This window comes from Phocoena sinus, chromosome 18 (genome assembly GCF_008692025.1).
Source record: "Phocoena sinus isolate mPhoSin1 chromosome 18, mPhoSin1.pri, whole genome shotgun sequence".
Lineage (NCBI taxonomy): Eukaryota > Metazoa > Chordata > Mammalia > Artiodactyla > Phocoenidae > Phocoena > Phocoena sinus.
In genome coordinates, this window is record NC_045780.1 from 6,590,952 (window position 1) to 6,617,557 (window position 26,606).

The 26,606-nt window shown below is 53.6% G+C and overlaps 1 protein-coding gene across 1 annotated transcript in view; it reads right to left on the reverse strand.

The window, feature by feature from the left end:
* SLC7A1 (solute carrier family 7 member 1) overlaps positions 1-26,606 on the reverse strand; it is a 64,482-nt gene that overhangs the window by 6,655 nt on the left and 31,221 nt on the right. Inside the window, exons 2-8 of the mRNA XM_032611039.1 lie at positions 22,782-22,878; positions 9,189-9,572; positions 5,964-6,122; positions 4,121-4,295; positions 2,410-2,531; positions 1,705-1,927; positions 842-981 (exon numbers count right to left, since the gene is read on the reverse strand). Coding sequence (XP_032466930.1) covers positions 842-981; positions 1,705-1,927; positions 2,410-2,531; positions 4,121-4,295; positions 5,964-6,122; positions 9,189-9,558 — 1,189 coding nt within the window. The 5' untranslated portion in view covers positions 9,559-9,572; positions 22,782-22,878. The remainder of the gene's footprint in view (positions 1-841; positions 982-1,704; positions 1,928-2,409; positions 2,532-4,120; positions 4,296-5,963; positions 6,123-9,188; positions 9,573-22,781; positions 22,879-26,606) is intronic.

A 26,606-nucleotide genomic window follows, 5' to 3' on the forward strand; every position in this document is an offset into this window, starting at 1 on the left:
GAAGGAACCAGCCATTCTGGCCCCAAAACAAACCAGGAACCAAGAGGCGAGCTCTGCGCTCACCGGGCGACAGCAGCCTCACTTCACCTCTCTGAGCCTCCGCTTCTCATCTGTGTGCACCTGCCTCCTGGGCTATGCAACGCAATTCAAGGAGGAAACATAAAAAAAAAGCACAGTCTCCTTGCGGGGCTGCCATGGCTTTCACGGCACACACAGAGCTCCAAGGGTTCTCTAGCCCCCGGCTCTCAGCTCTCGGAACTGTCCTCTTGGCGAGGGACCCAATATGCGGTCATGTCGGCCTCCTCTGGACCTGCCATTGTTTACAAACTCAGGGCGAATGGCTTCACCAGCCACACCCTCAACGTCCCCTGGGGAACAGGTGACACGCGTTATAAAGCATCGATCATAAGGGCTTCTCACTTCCCAGAGAATTCACAAGCTAAGACACACGGATGGTGAATTTCCAGTACCAACAAAAAGTCACTTGGTTTGTACCGTGTAAAATGTCGTCCCACCAAGGTCTGCTCAGGGACATTCAGAAGAGGGGAAGGACACAGGGCTTTGAAGGAGCAGCGTGTATTCTAAGCTCTGTCCAATGAAACGGTAACAATTAAAAAATTCAAATTGTTTGAGAATTCCATCACATCCTCTGTAAAACTGGCTTCTGCCTTTTGTCAAAAAGGCACTTAGTTACCTTGAAATAAACCAGGTACAAGAGTAAAAACCCAAAGTTGAAAAAGACCAGTTACAGTGTCTCTCAGACCAGCACAATTCAAGATGTTTCCCTAGGGAATAATGACTCCACTGCTGAAATATTGGCATGGGAAATCCCGGTTCTTACCAGCAATGGCACCTGAGGTTAACGTGGCGATTATTGGTGTTTTGGTCCTGTCGTTGATCTGGGCCAAAAATTTAAACAGCAGCCCATCTTCAGCCATGGCGTAGATAACTCGAGGCATGGGAAACATGGACCCTAAAAGGCTAGATGAGAGGAAAAGCAAAATGCATCCATAAAATATCTCATGGGAATAAAGGCACCGTAACGCACCATGCATGTTTACCACCGAGGAGAGGCAGCTGTCTCCAAACTGTGAAGCCCGCACCTAAAAGACAGGGACTCAACGCACCAACCCCCGGAAAAGCACTTACTGCAAAGTCTAACAGGAACGGGAGATGTGTAACGTAAACTAGCGTGGCAGCTCGACATAGTTTTATGGAAGAAAAATTTTGTATTTATTCCCGTGATCATTTCTAGCTGAATCAAAGAGAAAATAAAAGCATCGCTGCATTCATGAGGGATTTCTCTGTGGTCAGTCCGTTTTTAGCAAATGCTTCCTGTGTGTCCAGGCCAGCAGAAAACATCAGAGCAAAGTGTTGCTCGTTAAAAGGCACGTGCTCCCCTTTTCAAGGCAGCCTCTGCTTTATGGCCAAACTAAGGGCCAAAAGACAGCGTTCACAGAGGCGGCCTGGTCCCGTGGCCACAGATGGGGACAGAGAACCAGGACCTTGCTGAGTAGACAGTGCTAAAATGTGGGCTTCAGGTTCTTCGAGATGAAACGTCAGTAACACAAACAGCCCTTGGGGTGACCGACAGCAGCACGAGGGGAGAAGCCACACAATCAGGGCTGGGGTTTGGCTCTATTTCAAGGGACGAGAGGAATATTCACAGCAGACCCGCCTTCCCGAGAGTTTCCACTCCCTCACCTGGTGGAAAGGGCACAGAGGGAGCCGATGGCCACTGCGTACTTGGCGCCCTCCCAGCCCACGTGCTTGAAGGCGTCTGGCAGGGGGCTGTCCTTGTCCAGGCAGAAGTAGGGCATCATGAGTGTGAGGGCGGCCGACACCCCGAAGTAGGCGACGAAGCAGATCAGGAGGGACGCGACGATGCCCACGGGGATGGCCTTCTGGGGGTTCTTGACCTCCTCCCCTGCGAGGAGCAAGGGGTCAGCCGGGGGGCTCGGGACCACCCCATGGCACGCGGCCCTGTGGGGACCAGGGTCTTCCCCCAGCACCACAGACCACGACACCCACAAGCCCAGGGACAGTGTTCTCGGCCTTTACACTGATGGTCGGCAAGGAACACGCGGGAGGCCCGGGAGCCCGGCCTGTTCGGTCACCAGGACGACGGTGTTTTTAGCGGCCCTGTTTCTCCCGGAGGGCGCACAGGTCTGCAATCAGCCGCAGCTATGCCGTCCTCCCGGCCCGCAGGGGACTGGCGGTCTCGTTCAGGGTGCCGCTTCCCGTCAGGCCTGCCACTCGGGGAGCGGTGGAGCGGAAGATTAGCAGGAAGGTGCGCACGCACACGGTACTCAGGAGGGAGAGAGCGGCAACGGGCACACACGCGCACCCAGGAAAGGAAGCAGCGACCTGGCCGGGCGGGCCCGGGTGGGCCGAGGGTGGCGGGCATACCTGTGGTGGCGATGCAGTCGAAGCCCACGAACGCGTAGAAGCAGGTGGCTGCCCCCGACAGGACACCGGAGAACCCGAAGGGCATGAACCCCCCGACACCAGGTCTCCCCTCCTCCGTGTCACTGGAAGAGAGAGCCACAGTCAAGAGGCCAGCGCCCGCTCCGTGGTCCCCAACAGGAGCCATCCCAGCTGTCCCCGCTGCGGCCGGGCCCCCCACCCGTGGTGAACAGTCCTGGGACAGCTGTCACAGCCACCACACTCCTGGGCGACGGGCCTCCCTGCTTTTCACGGCCAGGGCTGCAAGGGGCCACCAAGCCCTTTCCAGACGCCCCGGCTAAATACTGATTTGTGTGGGGCAGGGACCGCAAGGCAGGGTGCCCGTCAGGAAGGGGAGGAACCGGCGACCGCAGCCTCTCCTCTCCTGACCCCCAGAGCATGGCTCAGCTGCCCGCCAGGCGCGGCGGTCCCCGCCCGCCCGGGGCCAAAATGCAAAGTCTTTCACGTTTACCAGCGGCTCATGTCTGAAAACAAGCATTTCCAGAGATGCCGCGGTTAGAAAGGGTGAACTGTTTCGGTGGAGAAAAGCTGCCCCTGCCTCCCGTGCGCCAGGTGAACGGCGCGGGTGCCCGTGCGGGTGGGGCGGGTCTTCCGGATCTCAGTGCACTGCCCTCACGCTCTGTCCCCTCGTGGGAGAGCTGGGCCATGCCTGTGCCCACAGCCCAGATGCAACCAGGCGCGCGAAGACGGCGTCCTCAAGGCTGACGGGACAGCCGGGCGGATGATCTGGTCCCTGAAAGCCAGCGTGTGGTCTCGCCGGCCAGCCCCACCCCCCCGCCCCGACTGTTCATTCCAGGACCCGAGACATCATTTTAAAGCCACCGCACTGTTAGGAAGGTCTCTTCATCAGAGCAGTTTAACCTTTAGCCACAATTAAAACAAAATGAAAACTCCCCACTCTCCATCCTAGGACCCTAAAATTTACCCAAAAATCTGACAAAAGAGATCAGAAAGGCCCGTTGCGACGTTTGGCTTTTGTTTCCTGGATAAGATGAGCCTGTCGGTAAGGGTGCACCTAGAGGCCTGGGGAGCTGGCCAGGCACCTGCCTCCAGCCCTGGGTGTCCTGAGCCCCAGATACGGAAGGGAGATGGGGCCACGGTCTCTCAGGGCCGACGCAACACAAGCTGAGTGCGAGTGAGAGAGATTATCATAATCGCATTCTGATCCTTCAGTAATTCTGAAAACCTCTGAAAACAGCCTGTGAGAAAAGTTCCACATATTACTTCTTTGTTCTAGGGTATCAAATAGGAAGGCATTTCAGAAGAAAGTGGCTCCCACCACGGTGCTGCAGAGAAGATCTTTTCTGAAAGCAAAACTCAGAGCTTGATCATGAGGGAAATATGAGGGAAAAGGGATTCCTGAGTGAGTCTGACAATGAGCCCCAACCACGCACAATTCTGGAATTAGAACGAGGACGCTGCTTCCCCGACACCTTCCTCAGTCACACAGTGTGCGTCAAGTACAAGGAAAGAAAACTTAACCCAGACTTCAAACAAATCAAACACCCGCAGCTACCTGACTGCCAAAGAAACAACTAAATAATAACAAAACATTCTAAGTTCAAATTACACTAAAAAAAAAGACTCGTATTGTCACGGCCGACGGCATCACCAGCCTCGTGACCGTCGCGCACCCAGAGACAGCAACACTCACTTGTTCAGGCAGAGGTGGCCAGATGTGTTCTGGAAATCCTCCTCCGTGAGCTGCCAGTTTTTAATGGATCCTTTCACAAATCCCGACACCATGATGAAGCCCAGGACCAGAACGTTGATACACGTGAATATCTTGTTGACCATGGCTGACTCCTTCACGCCCAGGGTTAGAAGTCCTGTAAAAGCGCGTCAACAGAAACTCTCTCTCAGTGTGAACCTCGTACCAGGCACGTCCTTCTGGGATGGGGACGGGGACGGGGACAAGAGGGTGACTTAGAAAGAATCCAAGCAGCGTCAGACCTCCGAGGAGGAAATGGGGCTGAATTAATTCTCATTCTAGAGGCAGGGATCAAAATAACCAGGGTCTGGGGGGGGTGCTGAACAAAGCCATCAAGGCTGGCCTTCCAGATCCCCTCTGGACTCGAGACGCCAGGCCAGGGGCACCGGCAGAGGCAGCGACGTGTCAGCCAACGGCCCCCCGAGAGCAAGGCCCTCCCTCCCCCAGGAGGAAGAGAGCCCTCCCTCTTCCTGAACCTCCATCCCCCAGAGCCACCCTCGGGGGCAGGATTTCATTTCCTCCAAGAGACACTTTGCTCGGATTCTCGGGAGGGTGAGAGTTTCCCAGAAGAGGAGTCATGCACTCACTGCTAGGGGGCGCCAGCAGTGACAGCCACCTGGGCTGTGGGACCCCTGCCACGTACGGGTCCTCCTGGGACTCAGCGCACGGAGAACAACGTATAAAAGCTAGACTAGTGCCAGCTTGTAAACTCCGGATAAAGAAGACACCGAATGATAAAAAACCCACGGGAGCCACACGGCACCACTGCCGCAGGGCACGCTTCTGTAGTGAACTCTCGGCTGGGCAAGAAAAGAGGCAGGGAAGGTGCCTGGTGACACGTGACCACTGACCTGATTGGAAACTACTGCCCTGCCGTGTAGGTCTCTCATACGTTTTAAAACAAAAGACGCTCTACGTAATAGACTGAATTCTGAAAAACAGGCATTAGGACAGAATTGAGCAATTCATCACAGGGAGCGCTTCTCCACTGTGCTTGTTCTTCAGCGTCCCTCCCTCTCGTGTTTATGAAAATCTCACTCGTGCAGACTTAATTTCTGATACACGTTCCTGCCAGCTGGACCAGAAATACTGCTGAGACTGGCCTGTGCGGGACGATTTCAATTATGTGGTGTGTAAAATACGGCGCGTTGTTTTTAAAACCCATCCAAGATTTTCTAACCTCAAAGGAGAATTTATCTGCATTTCAGCTTAATGTTTATATAAACAAAACTCCCATCCTAGTGGCTGAGACTCGGATAAGTGTCACTAAGAAGCTGCCATCAGCTGTGTTCAAGCCATGTCTGCGATTTTAAAATTCCGTACCAGCAACTTCGTGGTGAAGCTTATTTATTTAAAGGGTGTTTTGCCGGCCGTTGGGTGTAAACCACCCGAGCCTCTGCCAACACTGAGGCCCTCATTCCTCCACATCGCCCTGGCTGAGAAACGCCAACTTTCCTTTTCCAAGTAGTCATCCGCTGACTGCAAAGAATTTGTATTTCTGTATCAAAAAGCCTGCAGCATTAACAAAATCTTATTCCACAGTTACGCAAACACCTGAGATTCTCTTTTAATTAAATGACACGTAACTCGACCGATTCAAGAGGTCAATCCTACGTGAATCTCTAAGCAGCCATTCTGACAAAAAAGATGTCTGTACCAGTCACAAAAAGGAGAAGAAAATGGGGGGATGGGAGAAAGAGAAAAGGAAGAAAGCAACTTATTGGGAGCCTGTCCTACACCTTGGACCCCTCGCTCCAACCCAGTGCCTTCCGGTGTGTGGCTTTACCTGTTAAGATGAGAATTATGATCACGGCAAATATGTCCGGGTTTTCGGCCAGCACCCCGGGCGCGTTCAGGGCCATGTGCGTCCGTGAGAACTCCCCGATGGGTTTGCCAATCAGCTCGTCAAACGTTGCGCTCCAGGCTCTGGCTACGCTCGAAGTACCTGCCACGAAACACACCGTCAGACGAAACTGAAGGGAAACAGTTAACGGAGCACCTGTCACCAAGCTCGGCACCGGCGGCACTCACGTAGGGATCGCAGCCGGCGCACGGGGGTCCAGCGGCAGCCGCCGGACCCCGGGATGTGCTGACTCGGAAGTGAGGGTCAGTTAGTGTTTGCAGAGACGTGAGAAGTGGAGCCTGGCAAGAAACCCGTTTTCCATCACTATCAATACGACGTGTATAGCATGCGTTTCGAACGTACATGTAACTCAATTACAATAAAAGTCTAACAAACTAATGTTACCCTGAGCACAGAGAGGCACTCTGACAGTACTGAGTTCTACTTATTTGATCTCATCCGACAAGAACTCCTGAGCGCGAACCGTTCAGGTGACTTCACGACCCACTCCTGGGCTGCAGTGAGCAGGGGCCATGCTCCTCAGGAAGCGCCTCCCCTAAGACCCCAGCAGCAGAGCTGACAGGCCTGCCTCCTGCTGCGGGGGACTAAGGACGGCGGCTCGGGGCTGGCTCCACGTCAGCAGCAAAGTCCCTGCTCACCGCTGCCTCTGCTGCTCCGGGCCCGGGCGGGCACCACCTGACGCGGGCCGTGGCCCCGAGGGTCTGCCCGACGCGCTGGATGCGGCGTCCAGCACCCCAAAGGCCAAGAGCAGCTGACTGCTCTCTCTGTCTCTTAAGAATCCGAATAACGGCACTGCTTTTCCAGCCATGCTTCTCGGGAAATGTCGCTAAAGTTCCAATATCCACAAAAAGTTTCTTTATCTTCAAAGGGGGCCCTGCTGGTGACCGTGGTCTGGATCTTCCACAGAACTTGGCCAGAGTGACCTGCAGGACTCCATTTCACCATCTGGTCTCATGCTAAGTGTTCTTCCAACAACTCAGAAAGGAAACCACATTTCTTCATCCCGCCTATGATGAGTTCGGTCCTTCGAGGCCACAACCCAGTGAAGAAACAGGTCACTACCTCTCCTGCCCCGGAGGCCAGCTCGCTGCCAACAGGGCTGCCCAGCTTTTCCTGCCAGCCTACCCCTCCCCACCCTTGAATCGTGGCTTTTAAAAGAAACACATTTGATAGAAAAGCTGCCCTTGCTCAGGAGGTGAGGCCGAGAGCCGCCTGCAGTAGCACGGGGGTGCGTCTCACACGACAATACCACTCCGGCCAAGACCCCGTCGTCACCTGCTGGTCCAGAAGCTGCAGGCACTTCACGTTCACCATTCTGTTTCATTCGCAGGTAAATCCTCTGGAAACATAACGGCCCCTTTAAAATAGCTGCACTCCCACCGAGAGGCTGCAGCTTGTAAGGACGTGTATGGTTGCAAGTTTTGGTGCTGCACTGAGAAAAACGTGATTAGGAATTTTATTTCCCAACCCAGAAGAGTAAGCTCTCGGCAGGTGCTGGAAAGAAAGGGAGGGTGTCGCCCAGGGAGCCTGGTGGAGCCCAGGCGGAGGCCCAGCACCACACACGGCTTCCCAGAGGACGGGCGTGGGAGCCAGCGGGGCCCACGGGGTTCAACTCATCCCACGCCCCGGTTTTCTGATATTACTTCAAAGAGCTAAAGCAGAACTGGAACAGTTAGTGGCCATTTGTATTATTTCTGTTTGCGAACCGGCCACTCGTATCCTTCAGTTATTCTGACATTCACGCGTTTGTTTCTTCTAAGTGGATGTATTCAGCTTCGGCTGTAATCAAAATACAAGTAATATAAAGAGAGTAACGCTGAAACCTATCGAACAGAAAAGACTATGTTTCTGGTGTTTTCGTTTGTTGGTTGGTTGTTTCTAACGCTGACGCCAAGTCCAGAGTCGGCAAGGACGTGAGGAAAAGGGGCCCTTGGCCGTCAGGAGGATCGCAGGCAACACGGGCCTTGAAGATACGCAGGCCCACTGACCCAGACATTCTGCTTCTTAGACCATTTTAAAGGAAAAAGCACAGCTTTTTCTTTCTTATGCCAAAGTCATTAAGCAATTTACTATTTATAACAACACAGCTGGAAACAATCTAAATACCCCACAAAGGCACCCAATCAATTATCTGTATATAAATCTATATAATGGTACATCATCAAGAGTATTACTGTGGGGCTTCCCTGGTGGCACAGTGGTTAAGAATCCACCTGTCAAGGCAGGGGACACGGGTTCGAGCCCTGGTCCGGGACGATCCCACATGCCGCGGAGCAACTAAGCCTGTGCGCCACAACCACCGAGCCTGTGCTCTAGAACCCGCAAGCCACAACTACTGAGCCCGCGAGCCACAACTACTGAGCCTGCGTGACACAACTACTGAAGCCTGCGCACAGCAGTGAAGACCCAACACAGCCAAAAATAAAATAAACTTACAGAAAGAAAAAAAAAGAATATTACTATGGAAAAATAACTAATGCTATGAAAAATGTACACTATATATTGTTTTACAAGTACAGAGACACGCTAGACAGAAAAATATACATTCAGGTTCACAGAAATATTAACCGTGTTACATCCCTAAACTCTGTGAACGGAGGTCACCCTGCTCCCCCACGGGGTCTAACGTTGAGCGGGATGCCGGGCACAGAGGAGGTACCTGATAAACGTTCGCTGAAAGGATGAATGATAAGAGAATTGATTTCTCCAGGTTGTCAGAGTGGGTGATTTCTACTTTCTTCTTTGCGCTCTCCTACATTTCCTAAATTTTTCTGTATCAGTGATGTATTTACTCAAGTAATCAGAAAAAAAATACTGAAAGAGACTACGTCCTTTTTAACTAGATACAAACACCCTACTGATTCTGTGTCTGTCGTGCTAACAGGACTGGCCTCCTTGTTGGCCTGGCTTGTCCCCACTAAGGTCATCCCATGTACTTGATCATTAAAAAGCAAGGGCAGTGATGCCCGAGGGTGGCCTCCGCCTTGCGTTAGAGGAAAAGGGAAACTGTGTAGCAGTTCAGCGAGGCGCAGGTGCCGGGGAGGCGCCAGACTCTGTGTGTCTAGGGAGCCAAGCGGGGCGCGGCCCATGGCTGGGGTGGGAACAACCGAGGCGGCAGGGGGCGGGCTCCGGGCCTCCCGGACCTACCGATGATGTAGGAGAGGATGAGGTTCCAGCCGGTGATGAAAGCCCAGAGCTCACCCACGGTGACGTAGCTGTAGAGGTAGGCCGAGCCTGTCTTGGGGACCCGAGCACCAAACTCGCCGTAGCAGAGGCCGGCCAGCACGGAAGCCAGTGCGGCCACCAGGAAGGAGATGACGATGGCGGGCCCCGCGTTCTCCCGGGCCACGGCCCCGGCCAGCACGTAGACGCCGGCCCCCAGCGTGCTGCCCACCCCCAGCGCCACCAGGTCGAACGTGTTGAGGCAGCGGGACAGCCGGCTCTCCTCCCAGCTGCAGTCCACCACCTTCCGCCGTAGCATCTGCTGACCAACGCCCACCAGCACCTTGCACCCCATCCTGCGGCTCAAACCTGCCGAGAGAAAGAACAAAGTGTGTGCTTCAGCATCGCCCCGCTCTCACCATTAACCCCCTTCATCGCAGCACGGACGGCGAGGCGCTCCCGTGTCGTCATCTACAGCTAAGGCCTCGCACGTCACGATTCCACGACCCGCGGTCACAACACCCTCCCACGGCTTCCCAGTCTCAGGCTTAACCAGCGGGAGAAACACCCGGAGGCCCACGCGCCGGCCGACTGGACTCTGGTCTCTGAGCCTCCACACTGATTTCAGTTCTTAACCAAGAGCCTTCTACGGGCAGAAAGAGCACGAGAGGTACACATTAAGGATGTCGTTCCTGCCCTCAATAATCGTGCGATTTGCCAGGAAAAGCAAGACGCCATTCCAAGTGGGCTGCTGGGGAAAGAAAACCAAACCACATTTTAATTTAATTATTAGGACCCAGAGGCCTTGAATAGCAATGACAATGCCTTTTAGAGACCTTCCTGGGATCATCTGAGACGGCAGGGGTCAAGCCGTCTCCACTTTAACACAGAGTTAGGTCCAGAGCAGAAAAGCATTGAATCACTAACAAGTTAGGGCTCCTTGTAACCGTCACTACTCGGGAAAGCACTTCTCTGGACCAAAATGCTGGCCCGAAGTGCTGTGTGATGCACTCCTGATCACATGCCAAGAGGGGGCCCCCGGGCACATACGGCTCCCGGCCTCCGACTTTCGCACGGGACACACCCAGTGGGGGTCCCAGGATGCCACCCACACCGTGAACAGCATCCTAGGCCAGCATCCCAGGACGGTGATTTAAACGCTGACAGACACGGCCCCGGCCAGGTGGCCAAGGTCGACATCAACAGTGACAAGTAGTTGACCATATGATGTGATAAGAAGGGCCTTAACCTCTGACAGCCTCCTCCCCAAACCCATAAGCCCAGGCTAATCCTGAGAAAAAGATCAGACAGATCACAGGCGAGGAACTCTCTTCGAAACACCTGACCAATCGTCAGAAGTCATCAAAAACAAGGAAGGTCGGAGAACCGTCTCGAGCAGGGGGAGCCCAAGGAGACAGGATGCCACACGTCACGTGGGAGGGGATGGGATCCCGGAACAGAAGGAGGATGGCAGGGAAAACTAAGGCGGTCTGAATAAAGTGTGGACTTCCGCTGTATCAATATCGGCTCGTTAATCATAACTAAAATACCACAGTAGTGTAAGATATTAACCAGAGAGAAAAGTGGGTGCGGGGCACGTGGGCGCACTCTGTACTAGCTTCACGGCTTTCCTATAAATCTATAAACGTGTGCTAAGATAGTTTTCAGACAACAGCATGTGCAGAGATAAGCTATCACCATGACTTTAGCTACTAAAATTTCATCTTTATGATCCACTGGTATTTACTGACCTACCTCTGCTGTAAGCAAGTCACTGGAAAGCAAAACGGTCTAAATGGAGACGGCAGGTCCAGCCAAGTCCACACCCAACCACCTGGCGCCCTGGACCGCCCGCCCACACCCTTGTGGCCCCGCCCCCTCCCAGCCTCAGGCCAGGCCCCCGTGGGTCTGTCACTGGCCAGCTCCCGGTCACAGGGGGACCAGTGGATGGTCCTCTCTGCCAGGCCAAGAGGAGAGAGAGTTTCTCAAGACTCAGTTTTTAGCTAGAGTGGGCAATAAACTCATCCGATCCGACCTCCTTCTCGTAAAGACGAGGGAAAACAGCTCAGACACCCAGTGTCAGACAGGGTCACGAGCTCGGAAGGTGCGGGGGGTGGCTCCACGTCTGGGTCTGGCGTTGGCGGCGGGGGGCGGGGGGCGGAAATGATATCACCGTCAGTGAGGTGGGGAGGAAGTGGGAGGAAATGAGGGAAGAAGACCTTGTTAGTGGAACAGCAGTGGAGCAGGAAAATCACAGACACAGGGGCTGATAAGAGCTGAGAGGGCAGGGACAGACCAGGAGACACGCAAAGGAGCAATGGCGCCCGGGGTGTTTCCGGCCACGCACTGGCCAGCTGCCGATGCTCGGTCAGGCAGTGAGGACCTGGCGGGGGCTCCGGCGCTGTCCGGGGAGCCCAGGGTGCGAGTCCTCCAGGGCCTGCCTTTCTCTTTCTTCCTCCCAGGATTTACCTGGATTCATTCAGGTCAGGCTGTGAACCACAGCAAAGCCTTTAATAAACCACTGCTTGGATAACAAGTCAAAAGGGCAGATACACCGTTTCAGCACAACCCTTAGCAGAGGAATGTGTGAAGATGCAGCACATAACTTCTCAGCATCGTTTTGGGGAGGGAGGGGAGTATTTTAAGCAGCCAGGAACCTTCAAGGGAAGCGGGGTGTGAAAGCTCCCGATCACTGGCGTTGTTTCTAACTTGGCTGGTAAATGGGACTGACATTTAGAGAGAGCGCTGACCTGCTCGCGTCCTCTCCTAGATGTAGCTGTAGGTTCATAACAGACGGATTCTCTCCCCTAAACCAAGTGCAAAGCAAAGACAATGCAGTTAAATAGCGTTTTTTTCCCTCAGCTTCACAGAGGAAAGTAACCCCAGGGCCCAGGAGGCACCTGCCTTCCTCTGAACGACCAGACACACGGTGCCCTGGGCTCTTTGCAAGGGCTGGGTCCACAGCGCACACGCCTTTCCAGACGTGCTGCCGTCTGGAGCAGAAGCAAGAGCGGCTGGAGTGACCCGACGGGGGCGCCTGGCGAGGGGCACACTGGAGCCTGGGGACACTTTCCCGAGAGCCTGGTGACCTCTCGGGAAATGACCCTTTAGGCCAGAATGACCCCCCTGGGCGTGCAGCTGCAGTGTGCGTACCACATGCCCCTGGGTGGCATCACCGGCACAGGCGGACACCCTCTCCAAGAACCCACTCACTAACCCTGGGGGCCGCGCACCATCTTCAAAATAAAGGGGGCGGGGCATCAAATTCTGTAAACTTAGATACAGATTTTAGACACAGGTTTTCAACCGTATGTGAAAGGGACTTCTTGGTTGAGACCACAAACCGAGACTCCAGGGAGGCAGTGGACTTCTAAGCAGGGACACAGCGCCCCCGTTTCTCACCAAGGGTCCTGGGCTGTTCCTCCCTCACAGGAGCCGGAGGGAAGTGCTCCGGGTGCCAGTGGACGGGAGCACAGGAGGGCCCGTTAGTTTCACCTTGGTTACTTCCTCGGTGCTCCCTGCTGTCTGGGGAAAAGGCAAACCCAACTCCTCTGGAAGCCACTGGGACAGAAACGCAGCTGCTGAGGCCCAGCGCCGAGAAGGAGGAAAATGCAAGTGCGCTGTCTGTTTCTACTTTCCAGGGCGGGAGAAAATGAGATGCTCGCTAACCTTGTTCAGGTTTATTTTAAAGCAACGTCCTTTCTGTCTCCTTGGGAGCCGTGCAAAAACCGTTCTCCGGGTGGCATCGCCTGGCGGCATTTCGTACACATTACGGCGCGACTCACATTCATGCCTGGACTCCCAAGGTGGGCACTCAGCCAGCAGTGAGACCAAATGAAACTTCCGTGTAAAACCCATCTAACCACGTCAACACCGGCAACGTCAGGGTCATGCGGACTTCCTGCTGCCGGGATTTACGCAGACAGTCACCAAATACTTTGAAAGGATTACCTGGAAATTACGTTACCCTCTCACGTGGGGAGGAATTTGTGCAACAGTCAACACCTACACTTTGAGTTTTTGACAGAAATCCTGTCATAGCAAGAGCCTCAGATGTGTCTTACTCCCGATTCATTTATTATTAAAGAGCACTTAACCTTATGTGTTATCCTCTCAGAAAAGCAAAGAAAATCTGCCCCTTTCCCACAGAATTTCTAACTCCAAGTTTTACTCTGGTAATCACGGTATAACAATAGGAGCAAAGTGACCAGTGGGTCCAGACGGCAGAGATAAAGATGCTGTTTTCAAGGCGTCTGACAAAGGTGGGCAAGTGGGAACTGGATGATTTTTTTTTACTCTCAAACAAACGTCATGACAGTCCCGTCACCGAAAAAGTCCGCTTAATGGCTCGTGGGAGGGAGGGGAAGAGGTCAGACGTAGGCGGCGGTAGACACTAAGCTCGTAAATCCTTTGGGGAAAGTCTCAATATTGACATTTTATTGCCCATACTTGTGCTTTTCCTTTAAGCGATCTTTACAACGGTCCCAGACGTGGGAGCCACCTAGAGTAAAATCTGCCCTTCCTGTGGGAGAAGGATGCACCGTGGTCCACACGTGTCCCGGGCTAGAGAAAGTAGGTCCTTGCTAGGGCGCTCACCTGTGGGACACACAGACCGGGGGGCCGACGAGCCAGCAAACTCACTTCGGCTCTCCTACGGCCACGTGGGGGACTCCCCCCAGGAGCCCCCAAGGCTCTAGAGCGCATGCAGGTTCCACAAGGAAGGGAGCAGAGGGCCCACGACAGGGCCCTCTCAACCAGATGTGGTCCAAGGGGGTCCAAAAAAAGAGCGTTTCGGGACGTGGGCCATCGTGGGGACGGAGACTCACGGCAAGGAACAAAATCTGAGTTGAAGGAAGTTCTTCTCCAAGCCGGATTCACATCCCCCAGATGTCAGGAGGACCAGGTGCAAGAGCTTGAAGTTAAAAAAAAACTGGCGTGGAGGGGACCGGCTGATGCTGATGGAGACCCAGCGTGTGGGCACGCGGAAGGAGGGAAGGAAACAACAGAAGGGAACCCAAAGCACGGGGGCGGGGAGGGGACAACACAGCGGGGAAGGTCTGCGGTGGGTGACAGGGGCCGGCTCACACCCCACGTCCTCAATGGGCAGCAGGAGCCTGTCTGCCTCCAGGACCCGGAGTCTCTCTTAAGGTCCCTCAAGATCTACACTTGTCTGACCCCAAGCAGCACGGCCACGCTGAGGATAAAACTGAATTCCTCCAAAACTCGCACATCTCACAGCTGTTAAGATGCCCTGTGCTGACACGGCCAGGTTTAGGGAAAAGCATAAAGCCGGTCCCAACCCAGGAAGCAGAGCGTCAGGGCCGGGCCGAGGGGCGACGGGGCTCCTGAAGAGGCGTGTGGGACCAGGCTTAACGGTCCGTCTCAAAGACCACCACCTCCACGGGGAAGAAAAGGTCCGCTCCACGCAGCGAGGATGGAGGCCTAAAGCCCGCCTGGGCCTGTCTCTGCTTCCAGTGAAGACACTTTGTGCTTGGCTGAAATCCACAACCAATAGGTAATGTGGTCTCCACCGGCATGGGGGGCACAAGGCCCACCATCCCCGGCCTTACCAGAAAGCCAACCCCCAGGACCCCTGCCCCCGGGCTGACCCTTCCTACCGATTCAATAGAACTAACCGCAGGACGCGCCAGAGGCCTCTGAGGTCCCGTAAACTACGGCAGGTACGTTCTGCATCTCAGTCCTAACTCCCAGCCACCAGGCCCAGGAGGGCGGCCCTGGGGTCCAGCTCAGGCACGCACCCACCCCGCAGAACAGCTTCCAGGGGCAGATTCCAATGCAGGGATGCCACAGGGAACTGGAACCGCTGACCACGGGCACAGCGCCCCCTGTGGGCCAGGCACCAAGCCACTGAGGGGCAGGGAACCCCGTGGGGCTCGGGGGCTGAAGCGGTGCCATCACCCACGCTCACGCCTTGCAGAGGCCCAAGCAAACAATCCCAGGCTGAGAGCGAGGATGTGGCACCAGCTCGGGACCTAGAGCGAGACCGTCCAGGTGCAGATCTGCTACCAGACGGGGTGCAGACAGTGAAGCGTCTTCAGTAGTTCTAGTACCGTGGGAAAACGTCAAATTAAAAACTACATGATATGATCCCGATGGGGATTAAGTGGAGGTGGGGTGTAAATACCAAGATATTAACTGAGACTATCTTCCGGATCATGCATTGCAAAAAACAACAGTAACAACTAACATTTGGGGGCACCAGCCAAAGGGAAGATCCTTTACATAAAGGATCTTATTTAATTCTCACATCACCATTTCCAGCAGGCAATACTTTGCATTCTGGAAATAGGGGGACCCAGGCAAGCTAGAACTCAGTCATTCCCAACCCTGGCCGCCCAACAGAGTCCCGTGGGGACAGTTTTTAAACTAACGATGCCGGCCCAGCGCAGATCAAGTGACTTCTGTGAAGTTCTCCCAGGTCACCTGGTGGAGGGCAGGCAAGCCAATCAAAGATGGAGTCGGGGCTCAGACCCACATCTTACTGCCTCCAGAGCTTTGAGCTGTCCTCTGAATTAGGATCTCCTGGGTCCTGGGGGTGTGCTGGGGGGGAGAGAGGCTGTGTAAGAAAGAAGGGGGGGGGCTTCCCTGGTGGCGCAGTGGTTGAGAGTCCGCCTGCCGATGCAGGGGACGCGGGTTCGTGCCCCGGTCCGGGAAGATCCCACATGCCGCGGAGCGGCTGGGCCCGTGAGCCATGGCCGCTGAGCCTGCGCGTCCGGAGCCTGTGCTCCACAACGGGAGAGGCCACAACAGTGAGAGGCCCGCGCACCGAAAAAAAAAAGAAAGAAAGAAGGGGGGACAGATGGCATAGCTAATGGCCAGGGGGAGCGGCCCCCCATCGTGGGGCTGAGCACCCAGACGTCCCACCTGCAGGGCCCCATCTAGTCACCCTCCGTCCCCCCCAGTACGCAGGAGGCACCCAGCAGTGCTTACGGGACCGTGAACACGTAGAGTGCCCACAGCACACACTCAGTACTATCGCTGACTCAAATTCAGGAAACTAATAGGACACGGGCTGTCTTTCTGTCCTTCATCTTAGGTCATACACTCGGCGTGACCATCAACGACTAACGAGGGTCTGTCCATCAAAGGAGATCTTATTAGGTGGATATTTAAAGGTTTGATTCACCAAGGAGTTCGGTTCTGTTTCTCTAAATGAATACACAGGCAAGAAGATGCTAGTTGGGTTAAAATCTAAGCCAAGCGACATAGTCTGGTCTATGAAGCCTTGAAATAGTTCCGGACGGTCCCTCCCATCATAGGGGGTGTCCCCTCCCCAGCCCACCCCGCTCCACTGTGGGGACAGCTGGAGTCCCTGTCCCCTCTGCCCAGGGCTTTCGTGAGGCTCAGGTTCCTTGTGTTCAACTAGTCCGCGTGGCTGGGGCCTCAGTTTCCACATCTGAAAGATGGGGTGGCCCTACGGTCCTGCCCGTGTAGGAGCTCATGAGGACTAAATGAGGTAACCGATAAGCACTCTGGGAAGAAAATCCCTCTAATGCCGAGGCAGCACCGCTGCTTCCTTTTTCAGTCTCAGCACCTACCCGTCGCCTCTGCCTCACAGAAGCAGGGGGCACACGCTCCCCGGAAGCTCTGCGTTCCCGTCACAAGGCAGTCATGAACTGACACCTCGCCAGACACTGTGAATGCTGCCTACTTAACCACACAACCTTTCCAACATTGTTTACCCAAATCCAAGAATGACAAGAGCCGAGCAGCCAGCGGAAGATCCAGTAAGTCCTTCTTCATGAAAACCAGATACAGTCTGGAAACGTTTCCTCCTAAAGCCAGCAGGATGTGATTAGAGAGTCTTTACGTCTCTGGACGGCATTTCCATCACTAGGGAGGCCACGCTTTATCAGGACACATGCCCGGTTTTGTGTGCAGAAACACATTACAACAGAAATGTGTGTTCCGTCAGGAGCTCCGAGCTCCTCTGACACATACCTTAGCCAGACTTATTCTCCAGGATGTAAAGAAAACAAAGTTCTCTCCCTGGTTCACAGCGACATGAAACCGAGCGACGTACAAACTCTGGGGGGAGGGTCCAGGGGGAGACTCGTCACCTCGGCCCTCCAGTGCAGGGTCCACGAACCTGAGCCCCACAGGAGCCCGGTCCTGAGCGGGGAGGCTTCATCAAGCCGTGCGCGTGTGAACTGTGGGCACTTCACCTGGGCCTTGACGACCGTTACCAAACTGGCTCTCCAATCTCAAATGGAAAAGAAATGTCTTAAATACATTTCCCCTAAGACAGGACTCAGACTAACTCTCAGAACATTGCCTCTTCAATTCTCTAGGCCTCTAAGGCATCCTGAAAGGTCAGTTCGTTTTCGGTGGCTCCTTCTAGAAACGTCCTCTTTCAAAATGCCCCAGGACACCTGGCATCTGGAACCAGAGCAGGCAGGGGGTTCCTGCCAGGCTGATCTAATTCCGCTGCACAGTCAGACCGTTATTCTTCCGTGTACTCAGTTACTCACTCAACAAACCCTAACACACCCAGGCAGCGCACCGATTTACCCGTGAGCCTGCGCCTACCTCAATCCCCAAACGCCTGTAATTTCCTCCCTTCCCCCAGTCTTCCCACCGTCACAAGCAACTCTGAAAAAACCCGGAATTTCCAGAAAATGCACTGGTTCAAAAGTAAAGAAGGTGTGAAAAATCAGGGACAGTTTCCCAAAACTGAGCTGAAGAAGAGACTCTTGGGGAGCTGGGGTCCAGCACTGCTCTACACGACACCAGCTCTTCGCCAGACACACACACGAGGTCATTTCGTCCTCACCAGAAACCAGCACAGGTTTAGGAAAAATGAAGTGGTTCACAGGTGATTCAAAAGCTGGGAGAGAGAAACTTGTAGCTCCGTGTTTCTGTGCTATGCATTGTGCAGGACATACGTGAATTTTAAGGTTCACCTCCCACCTTTCAGCAGGTCACACCCTGACCTGCCTGGGAGACGAAGCTCAGGCCCACTGCGCCGCAGGTGATCCTGGCCAGACTGCACAGGTGAGGCTGGGCCAGGGTGTGGGGAGCTGGACCGGCCAGGGCCGTGCACCTAGGAAAGTCACGGGTGGGCAGCTGAGGGGTTCACACTCGAGATGTAAAAGTTTCGTGCAGAGGAAGGGCATCAACAACCTACACCGGGAGGATTAATCAGGTCTCGTGCAGGACAGACTAGAGGGTAACGGCCTTCTGTACTTGGGTAGCAAATCGATATGTTCGCCTTTGAGCAGGGTATTTTAATCCAACTAATGAAGCCCCTTTGCGCAAGCAAATGCTATATTCTTTCATATGTACCAGCATTTGTTCCCCGTCCCTGTTTTCTCCCCTCAGAGCCCTGAACTATTCCCAGCACCCACGCCCTGGTTACCATGGGGATTATCTGCGCGGGGTGGGGTGCGCCCTGCAGGAATAACCCGTAGTAGGAAATGCATGTTTTATGATGGGTCTTGCTGGCGTACTGGCAGCCTACTTTCACTGGTGACCATAACTTCAGACACTCACCCCCAAGAGAAGAGCATTTACAATTTGAAAGAAACACCACGGCCTCCCTCGTGGCTCACCACCTCACCTGTTTTCCTGCCACAAGGTTTCCTCTCACATCACACACTTAGAGGACACGTCCAGCGGGTGGTAACAGAACGCCTCCGTTACAGAGAACGTGATGCCGTTTAGCCCAAGTCACTGTGAGGCATCGGAAGCAAAGGGCCAGTTGCACGAGGGCCTGTGAATACCGGAATGCAGGACCGAGTGACCGAAGGCCAGGAGAGAGTGGACCAGAGGATAAGGCTGAGCCCGAGACAGAGAAAGCAGCCCAGAGCGCTGGACACGAGACCAGAGCTGGCCGGTGGCGCTGAGTGGGAAGGGGCTGTTTTCCTGCACGTCAGATGGACCGTGTGTACACCATATGTCACAGGCAGAGCCCCCAGCTCTGCTGTAATGGACGCTCCAGTGCAATAACCTTAAGGACAGGCTGTCCCTCCAGAATGTCACCCGAACGTGACCCCAGGGCCTCGCCATAAGCCAACGTTCAATATCCGGACTACAGTGAACTGAAATTCTCCCTTCTCTGGTCCCCACTTAATGACACTTAGAACCCACATCATCAGAGAACGAGGAAACACAGCACAGACTTCTCCTAACATTTTTAAGGAGTTCTTAAAGGCTGAAAATAGAAGTTGCAACTTATGCCCCAAATAATGCTCTCTACGTGCCCCACTGCACAGAAAGACCCACGAAGAGGGCGCCTGCCTTCTTTCTAGAAATTCACAGCCGCATCAGTCACCTGAGACTCAGGGTCACATCTTCCTATACAAAAATGGGACAAAGCCACCACTGGGTTCTAAAGCAGCTCACAAAAAGCAGTTTAACCCGAAACATTCCTGAAGTGCATCCGAGCTCTCTGGAGCTGCCCACTGCCCAGCGGGGTCAGTGAGGGCACAGGGACACCGACGTGGGTTGGGAGAATAAATGGATCCTGTAGAAGTTGTGATCCTTTAATAGATGTAAAGTCATGGGTCATTGTGGAAAAAAGAGAGGAGCAAAACAATTTTTCACCAAAATGAGTATCAAATGGGAGCACATTTAATCCCTCCTCTCAGGGCAAGGAAAGGTGATCTGCGGTGGACGGTGTCTAAGGTGGCCCGTGGCCCACACCCCCTGGTGGGAGTGGGGTGGGAGCTGGGGCTTGCCTCTCCCAGCAGAACCTGGCAGAGGGGAGGGATGTCACCCCACAATTATGTGACACTATTTAAGGCTCTGTCTTACCAGCTTGAGGAAGTGAGTGGCCACACTGGGAAATCCCAAGTGGCAGTCAATGGGGCCTCCAAGTCAGCCAGCGAGAGACTGGGGCCCAAAGTCCCCAAACCACGAGGACACGGATTTGGCCAACAACCCAAGGAAGCCCGGACACAGATCCCATCCCCAGCTGAGCCTTCAGCTGAGAACCAGGTCCTGGTCCACAGCCTGACTCGCTAGCTAAGCCACGCTCTGACTCCCGACCAGATGAACCAGGAGAAGACAGATGTCTTAGGCCCCTAAGCCTGCGGTGTGTGTGCAGTGACAGCTGACTAATCCATGGTCCAGACAGCCATGAGGTAACAAGTGAGTCTGCATTCACTTTCTCTTTAAACCTTCAAGGACCCAAAAACCAGAGCCCAACGTTTCTTTAACTTTCTCTGCTTCAGTGATGGAGTTAACCTTTAATTCACCTGAAACTATTTTTTCTTGGTTAAGGCGGAATGATTTGAAAGGAATTTCCTCTTTCTGGAAGAATGGTGTACATTAAATAGCTATTATTTCACTTTTAAAAAACGGTGTTTCTACCCTGTGCCCCTCTTTTAGGACTTGCAGGAGCTACAAAGATAGGCAATAGGCTGTCCCTGCTCTCAGGGTGCTCGCAGCCGGGAGAAAAGACCAAATTAGCCATCCATCCATCCAGCAAGTATCTATCGGACGGACACCTGCTGTATGCCTCTCCCTTCCCTGTGCTACAGGGAAAGAACCAAGTTCCCTGCTCTCCTGGCAGGAGAAGACAATACAACAAACCAAAGAGCACAAACAGGCGGCAGAGACCCGAGCCCTCCGGAGACACGTCACCTCCGCTACCACCTGGCACCTGGCCTCTTCACTCAGGAAGGGCGCCGTCACGGTGTGGCCGGTGGGCTGTGAAGTCCCCTGATTCAGACACGGTTCAGGACCTGCCCGAGCACTAGGAACCATCCAGGGCTTCCCCAGACACCTCATCACGGCCCTGCCGACCTGAGAAGCCAGCAACCGAGGCTCTTCACTCAAATGTGAACACTCCCCGCAGCCTGGGTACCAGGTAACAGAGGAAGGGGCTCTAGGAGAGGCTGAGCAGCAGAGAGGAGGGGATGCAGCGTGAACAGCTCTCACTTAAGCACTTCTACTAAACAGGTGCTGAAAAGGAGCAGGAGAGACCAGGCTACTCAAGGCTCACGATGGGACGCGCTCCCACTTCCCTGCCGCACGGATCAAACCTGACTCTTCGGGGAAGTGCGCCCGGGAACCTGTGCTTCTGACATTCACAAGCTGCAACAGCCTCGTAAACAAGGTGCTCACTCACTCACAGCATCGACCTCTCGGGAAGGAGGAGCTGGGGAGCCCCGCGCGTCCCTGAGAGGCGCCTCCATGTGGCAAAGGTCACGGCTACACGTCCACCAAGCCGCCTGATGAAGGACTCAGAGGGCTGCAGATCCTGATCGTGTGTGCGTTCTTAATACGGCTCCATACTCGGAAGTAACAATATGAACGGCCCCAAATGACTGGAAGATTGCAGGGCAGCGGGGGAGTCAGGTGCAGTTCTTTTACACACACACAGCTGAAAACCCCTTGTGATAAATGAAACAGTGACGATAACGACTGTCTCCACACTCAGCGAACCTGTTTTCTTAACCAAAACCTAAGCAGAGCAACAGCTTTCCAGCATTTTTACAGTAGAATCCTTTCCCCAAACTACACCCAATGCTAAACCCAAATACAAGCATCAGGGGAAGGTGGACCCGCTCTTATGTAAAGGGACAAGGGGTGAGCAGCCCCCCTGCTGGCCTTGACCTTCCCCGCCCTGCTCCTGTGCCCCAGCCCTGCCCAGGACTCCAGGGCTCCAAGGACCGGCCCGAAATACACCGACCTACAGCAGGTCGTTATAGCCCCTAAACCCAAGAACGAGCTACGGGAGAATTCTTAAGGACAAGAGTGACAAGCAGAGGAGTGAGAGGCACAGGAGCAAGACAAGAAGCTTGGGAGCAGAACGGAAAGTGGAACTGGCCCTTGGGAGCAGAACGGAAAGTGGAACTGGCCCTTGACCTTGAGAAACCGCAAAGTCTCCCAGAGTCAAAGGCAGACACGGAGCGGATGCATCACGGCCGAGGCTCTGTGGCCGCCCACGGGGCACAGTCCCTCCAAGGGCTGCAGATCAGGTGGCGCCCGGAGTGAGGGGACATCCTCTCCCCACGGAGCCCTGCACTGAAGGCCTTGCTGTTGCAGGACGTTAAGAGGTCTGTACGAAGCAGAAGTGCAGGTAAGAATTTGAGAACCCATTAGAGTGAAAAGACAAACCTTTCCTGGTGAGTCGATGGGACGGAAGAGCTGGATGGGCGCAGCAGTGAGACAGTAAAAAGACAACTTAGGGGGGCTTCCCTGGTGGCGCAGTGGTTGAGAGTCTGCCTGCCAATGCAGGGGACACGGGTTCAAGACCTGCTCCGGGAAGATCCCACATGCCGCAGAGCAACCGGGCCCGTGTGCCACAACTACTGAGCCTGCGCGTCTGGAGCCTGTGCTCCGCAACAAGAGGCCAAGATAGTGAGAGGCCCGCGCACCGCAGTGAAGAGTGGCCCCCGCTCGCCACAACTAGAGAAAGCCCTCGCAAAGGAACGAAGACCCAACACAGTCAAAAATGAATAAATAAATAAATTAAAAAAAAAAAAAGACAACTTAGGGCTTAGTTATCAGTTAACTTAAAAAGCCAGTGGCCAGCGAAACCCCTAAATGAGTAACATTCCAGCAAAAAAGAGCAGACTCCCCTGCGGGGTGCTGACAGGCAGACCGTACCTGGACTATGGCGTGAGGACTGTCACCTTGTCACCCGAGGATCCCTGGGTCCTGGAGCGAAGACGTCTCAGGAGGGACGAGACAGGGCTGCAGGCTCCTGGGAGGCAAGGAAGAGACGTTAGACTCCATCTTTTTTGACCCCAGAACCTCCAAGCCTGCAGCCATCGCAGGGAGGAAAGATTCTGTTTAGCTCAACATCCAGAAGGCAGACGAGGTCCCACCACGGGGACAGAGCAGCACGCGGGGAGCACCGCTAGGGAGAAGACGGGAAACCAGACCAGACGGCCTCCAAACCAGAGGTTCTACCCCACCACCGCTACAAACGTGGGTGGGGTCATATCTAAGTAAGGACGACAGCAAAGCATCTTCCAGACAGGCTACGCCCACACATCCAGGACACAGAGGTGGAGCTGTGTGCGCTCTGCGGCCCTGCGAGGGGCCGGCCCGGGGAGCGAGTGCTCTCCTGACGCTGGCATTGAGAGCCGAGGTCAGCAGGGGCAGAAAGCCTCAGCTGCGTCCTCCAGGAAACGCGGGGCTCCAACCTGTGATCGGCCACTCTCCTGTCCTTGCTGGCACGTGCAGTGTCAGGGCACCAGTGCAGAGCACACAGCACTAGTACACCACCCTCGCGGGCCCTGCACAGCCGCCCGCCCGTGACTTCCGATGGGCCACACACCGCTGTGACGTGGGGCGTGCTCTGTCACCACGTGCCGGGGCAGCGGCCTGCAGTCCCAGAAGGAACGAATGCGGTGACGGTCACTCCTCACAGGGGCATCCAGGAAGAACCTCCTGGACGAGTGGCACATAAAGTCCTCTGTTTTCCCAACTGCGGCGTTCCTACTCTACACAGGCTCATGCACCCACCCACCCAGGAGCTGGAGCGGTTTAGCTGAGCTTCCTGCGTATGACTCTGCACCTGATGTGAACCCAGGTGCGGATTATTGCCGTGCCAAAAGCTCACGTGAAGATGCTCATCAACAGCTCAAGCTGCATCACTTCGACGCAGCAAAGCACGTTTCCAGCGGCTGCAGCCAACCGTTCCACCCCACCAACACCTTCTGTGTATTCATCCTGTGCTAATGTTTCAGTCTTTGCCACTTCCCACTTTGAAAATGTCCAAACCTACATGAAAGTTAATGCACATATTTACACACTCTGCATCTACATTTGCCAATATTTAACATTTTGCCACATCTGCTCTATCGTTATGTAAACATACACTTTTCTCACGAACCATCTGATACTGAGCTGTAATAGCTAATATGACACGACCTCTAAGTACTTTGGTAACTCCCAAGGATGAAACTCACCCACATAACTGTAACGTCACTTGTTAGAAACCGAATATTCATTCAGTAGCTTCTAAAACACAGCCCACGATCAAATGTCCAAAACCAACAACATACTGGCATTTGTCTGTCATGGGCCAAGTACCACAAGAGCAGTGAGAGAAACGAAGATGAGTTAAGGCCCAGGTTCACAGCCCAGGGGGAGACGGACACACAGATCCTTCCTGGGAGCTGGGCACAAAGGGGGAGCTGACTCACACGCGAGTCTCTGTCTTGGCAGAAGAGAAAGTGATGGCTCCACCTGAAGACCTCAGGAAAGGTCTCTGCAATTTGGGGCTTTTCAGAGGATGAGGTTACCCAACTCACACGCAGAGAGCGGGAACGGAACACAAAAACGGAGAGGCTAGAATATGACAGCCAGAACAGTGCCGCCCAACCCCAAAATGTCCAAAGCCTACCTCTGGGAACTTGTGACTACGTCAGGTTACATGACAGGGAGGTTGCAGAAGGAACGAAGGTGCTCATCAGCTGACCTTGGATGAGACGCTCCCGGGGTGGGTCTGATATGTAATCCCCAGGGTCCCTGAAGGGTGGGGGAGGGGGCGGGCAGCCTCTAGAAGCCCACAAAGGCAAGGAACTGGATTCTCTCGAGAGCCCTAAGAAAGGAACACACCCTCCCAACACCTGGACGTGAGCCCAGTGAGACCTATTCTGGACTTCTGACCTGCAGAACTGAAGACTAATATTAGGTTGGCCAAAAAGTAAGGTGTTAATGGAACATCCCGAACGAACTTTTTGGCCAACCCAGTAAATTTGTGTTGTTTCAAAGCCTTTTTTTTTTTTTTTTTTTTTTCACGTAGAGGCTTGAAACAAGGCTGGAAACTGTCAAAGTGCTCTGGGCTGGGGCCGAGTCATCGAGTCCAGCTGCCAAGAACCATGATAGGATCTGTATTTTAGGAAGAAAGCCCCGGAATGAACGGAACAGAATCCGGAAGGAAAACAACTGGCGATGCTTGTTGCCAAGGATAGAATTTGAGCTTTCAAGCAAAAATCCTAGAACTGTGGAAAACCGGTACCAGTCACCAAGATCTCAGTCGACAGCTTCCCCAAACTTAGAGTTTTCTGAAGACTTCGGTGGTGATGTTAACAAATGTGTTTCTAGAAAACACATACGATGAAATCTGTCAACGCTTAGATCTGGATCATTCAGTGAAACAGTCACATCCACCGAAACAGAATCACAGATGGGTAAAAGATTGATTAAGTACAAAACAGACCCATTTCAGAGTACAAAAAGCTCACGGATATGGTTTCAGACTCCACGGGGTACCAGCTACCACCTGTCGAGTTTTTGTGCGGTACCAAAAGATCTCCACAATCACCTGAAAAGGCCACTAAAGTACTCTTCCTCTTCCAAGTACAGATCTGCGGCCACATTTTCTTTATGTATTTCAACTAAAACAATACATCAAAACTGAATGAGGTATAATCAGACATAAGAACAAAGTGGCCTTCTGTCAAGCCAAACATTAAAGAGATTTGTAAATATGGAAAACACCACCACCCTTATTAAACTCTTGTTTTGGAAACTAGTTGTTTTCCATAAAAATGTTTTCCGTAACAAATGTTACTTGTTAATGTCAAATCGTTTATTGTTATGGTTACTTTTTGCAGGACTAATACGTAAGTATTTTAAGTTGTTCTGAATTTTAATTTGTAATGTGATACATACAACCCACATAAGCGAAAGTTCTGTGGAGTTCTCAACAATTCTTTTTAAATTTTTTTAATTTATTCACTTTATACTTATTTATACTTATTTTATTTATTTTTTGCTGCGTTGGGTCTCCGTTGCTGCGCGCGGGCTTTCTCTAGTTGCGGCGAGCGGGGGCTACTCTTCGTTGTGGTGCGCAGGCTTCTCATTGCAGTGGCTTCTCTTGCTGCGGAGCAGGGACTCTAGGCGCCTGGGCTTCAGTAGCTGTCACACGTGGGCTCAAGAGTGCAGGCTTCGTTGTCCCGCGGCATGTGGGATCTTGCCAGACCAGGGCTCGAACCCTTGTCCCCTGCACTGGCAGGCGAACTCTCAACCACTGCGCCACCAGGGAAGCCCCTCAATAATCTTTGAGAGTGAAAAGCGTCCTGAGATCAAACAGCTCGAGGACCGCTGCTTTAGGGATGCCGCACGGCGTGGACTCAGCCAGGCTGACCCAGGCCCCGTCAGCAGAGCTGCCCTCCTGCTTGCTTAGGCAGGACAAGGCAGCCTGAGAGGAAGCCTCATCCTGCTCACATTTCCCTGTCATGGTAGCAAAGCAGTTAATGCCAAACTTAAGTGCTAAAGAAAGGCCTGCCGTACATTAAACCAGGCTGAACCCACCGGGATTAATGGGATTGGAATGCATAGTAATAAAACTCATTAGCACTGCTTTTCTTTAATCCAAGAATGTTTCAACCGATTTGTTCTACTTCGGATTTGAAATTTCACTTGTTAAAAACAGGGTAGTGAGAATGCTACAACCACCTCATACCTAAAGAATGT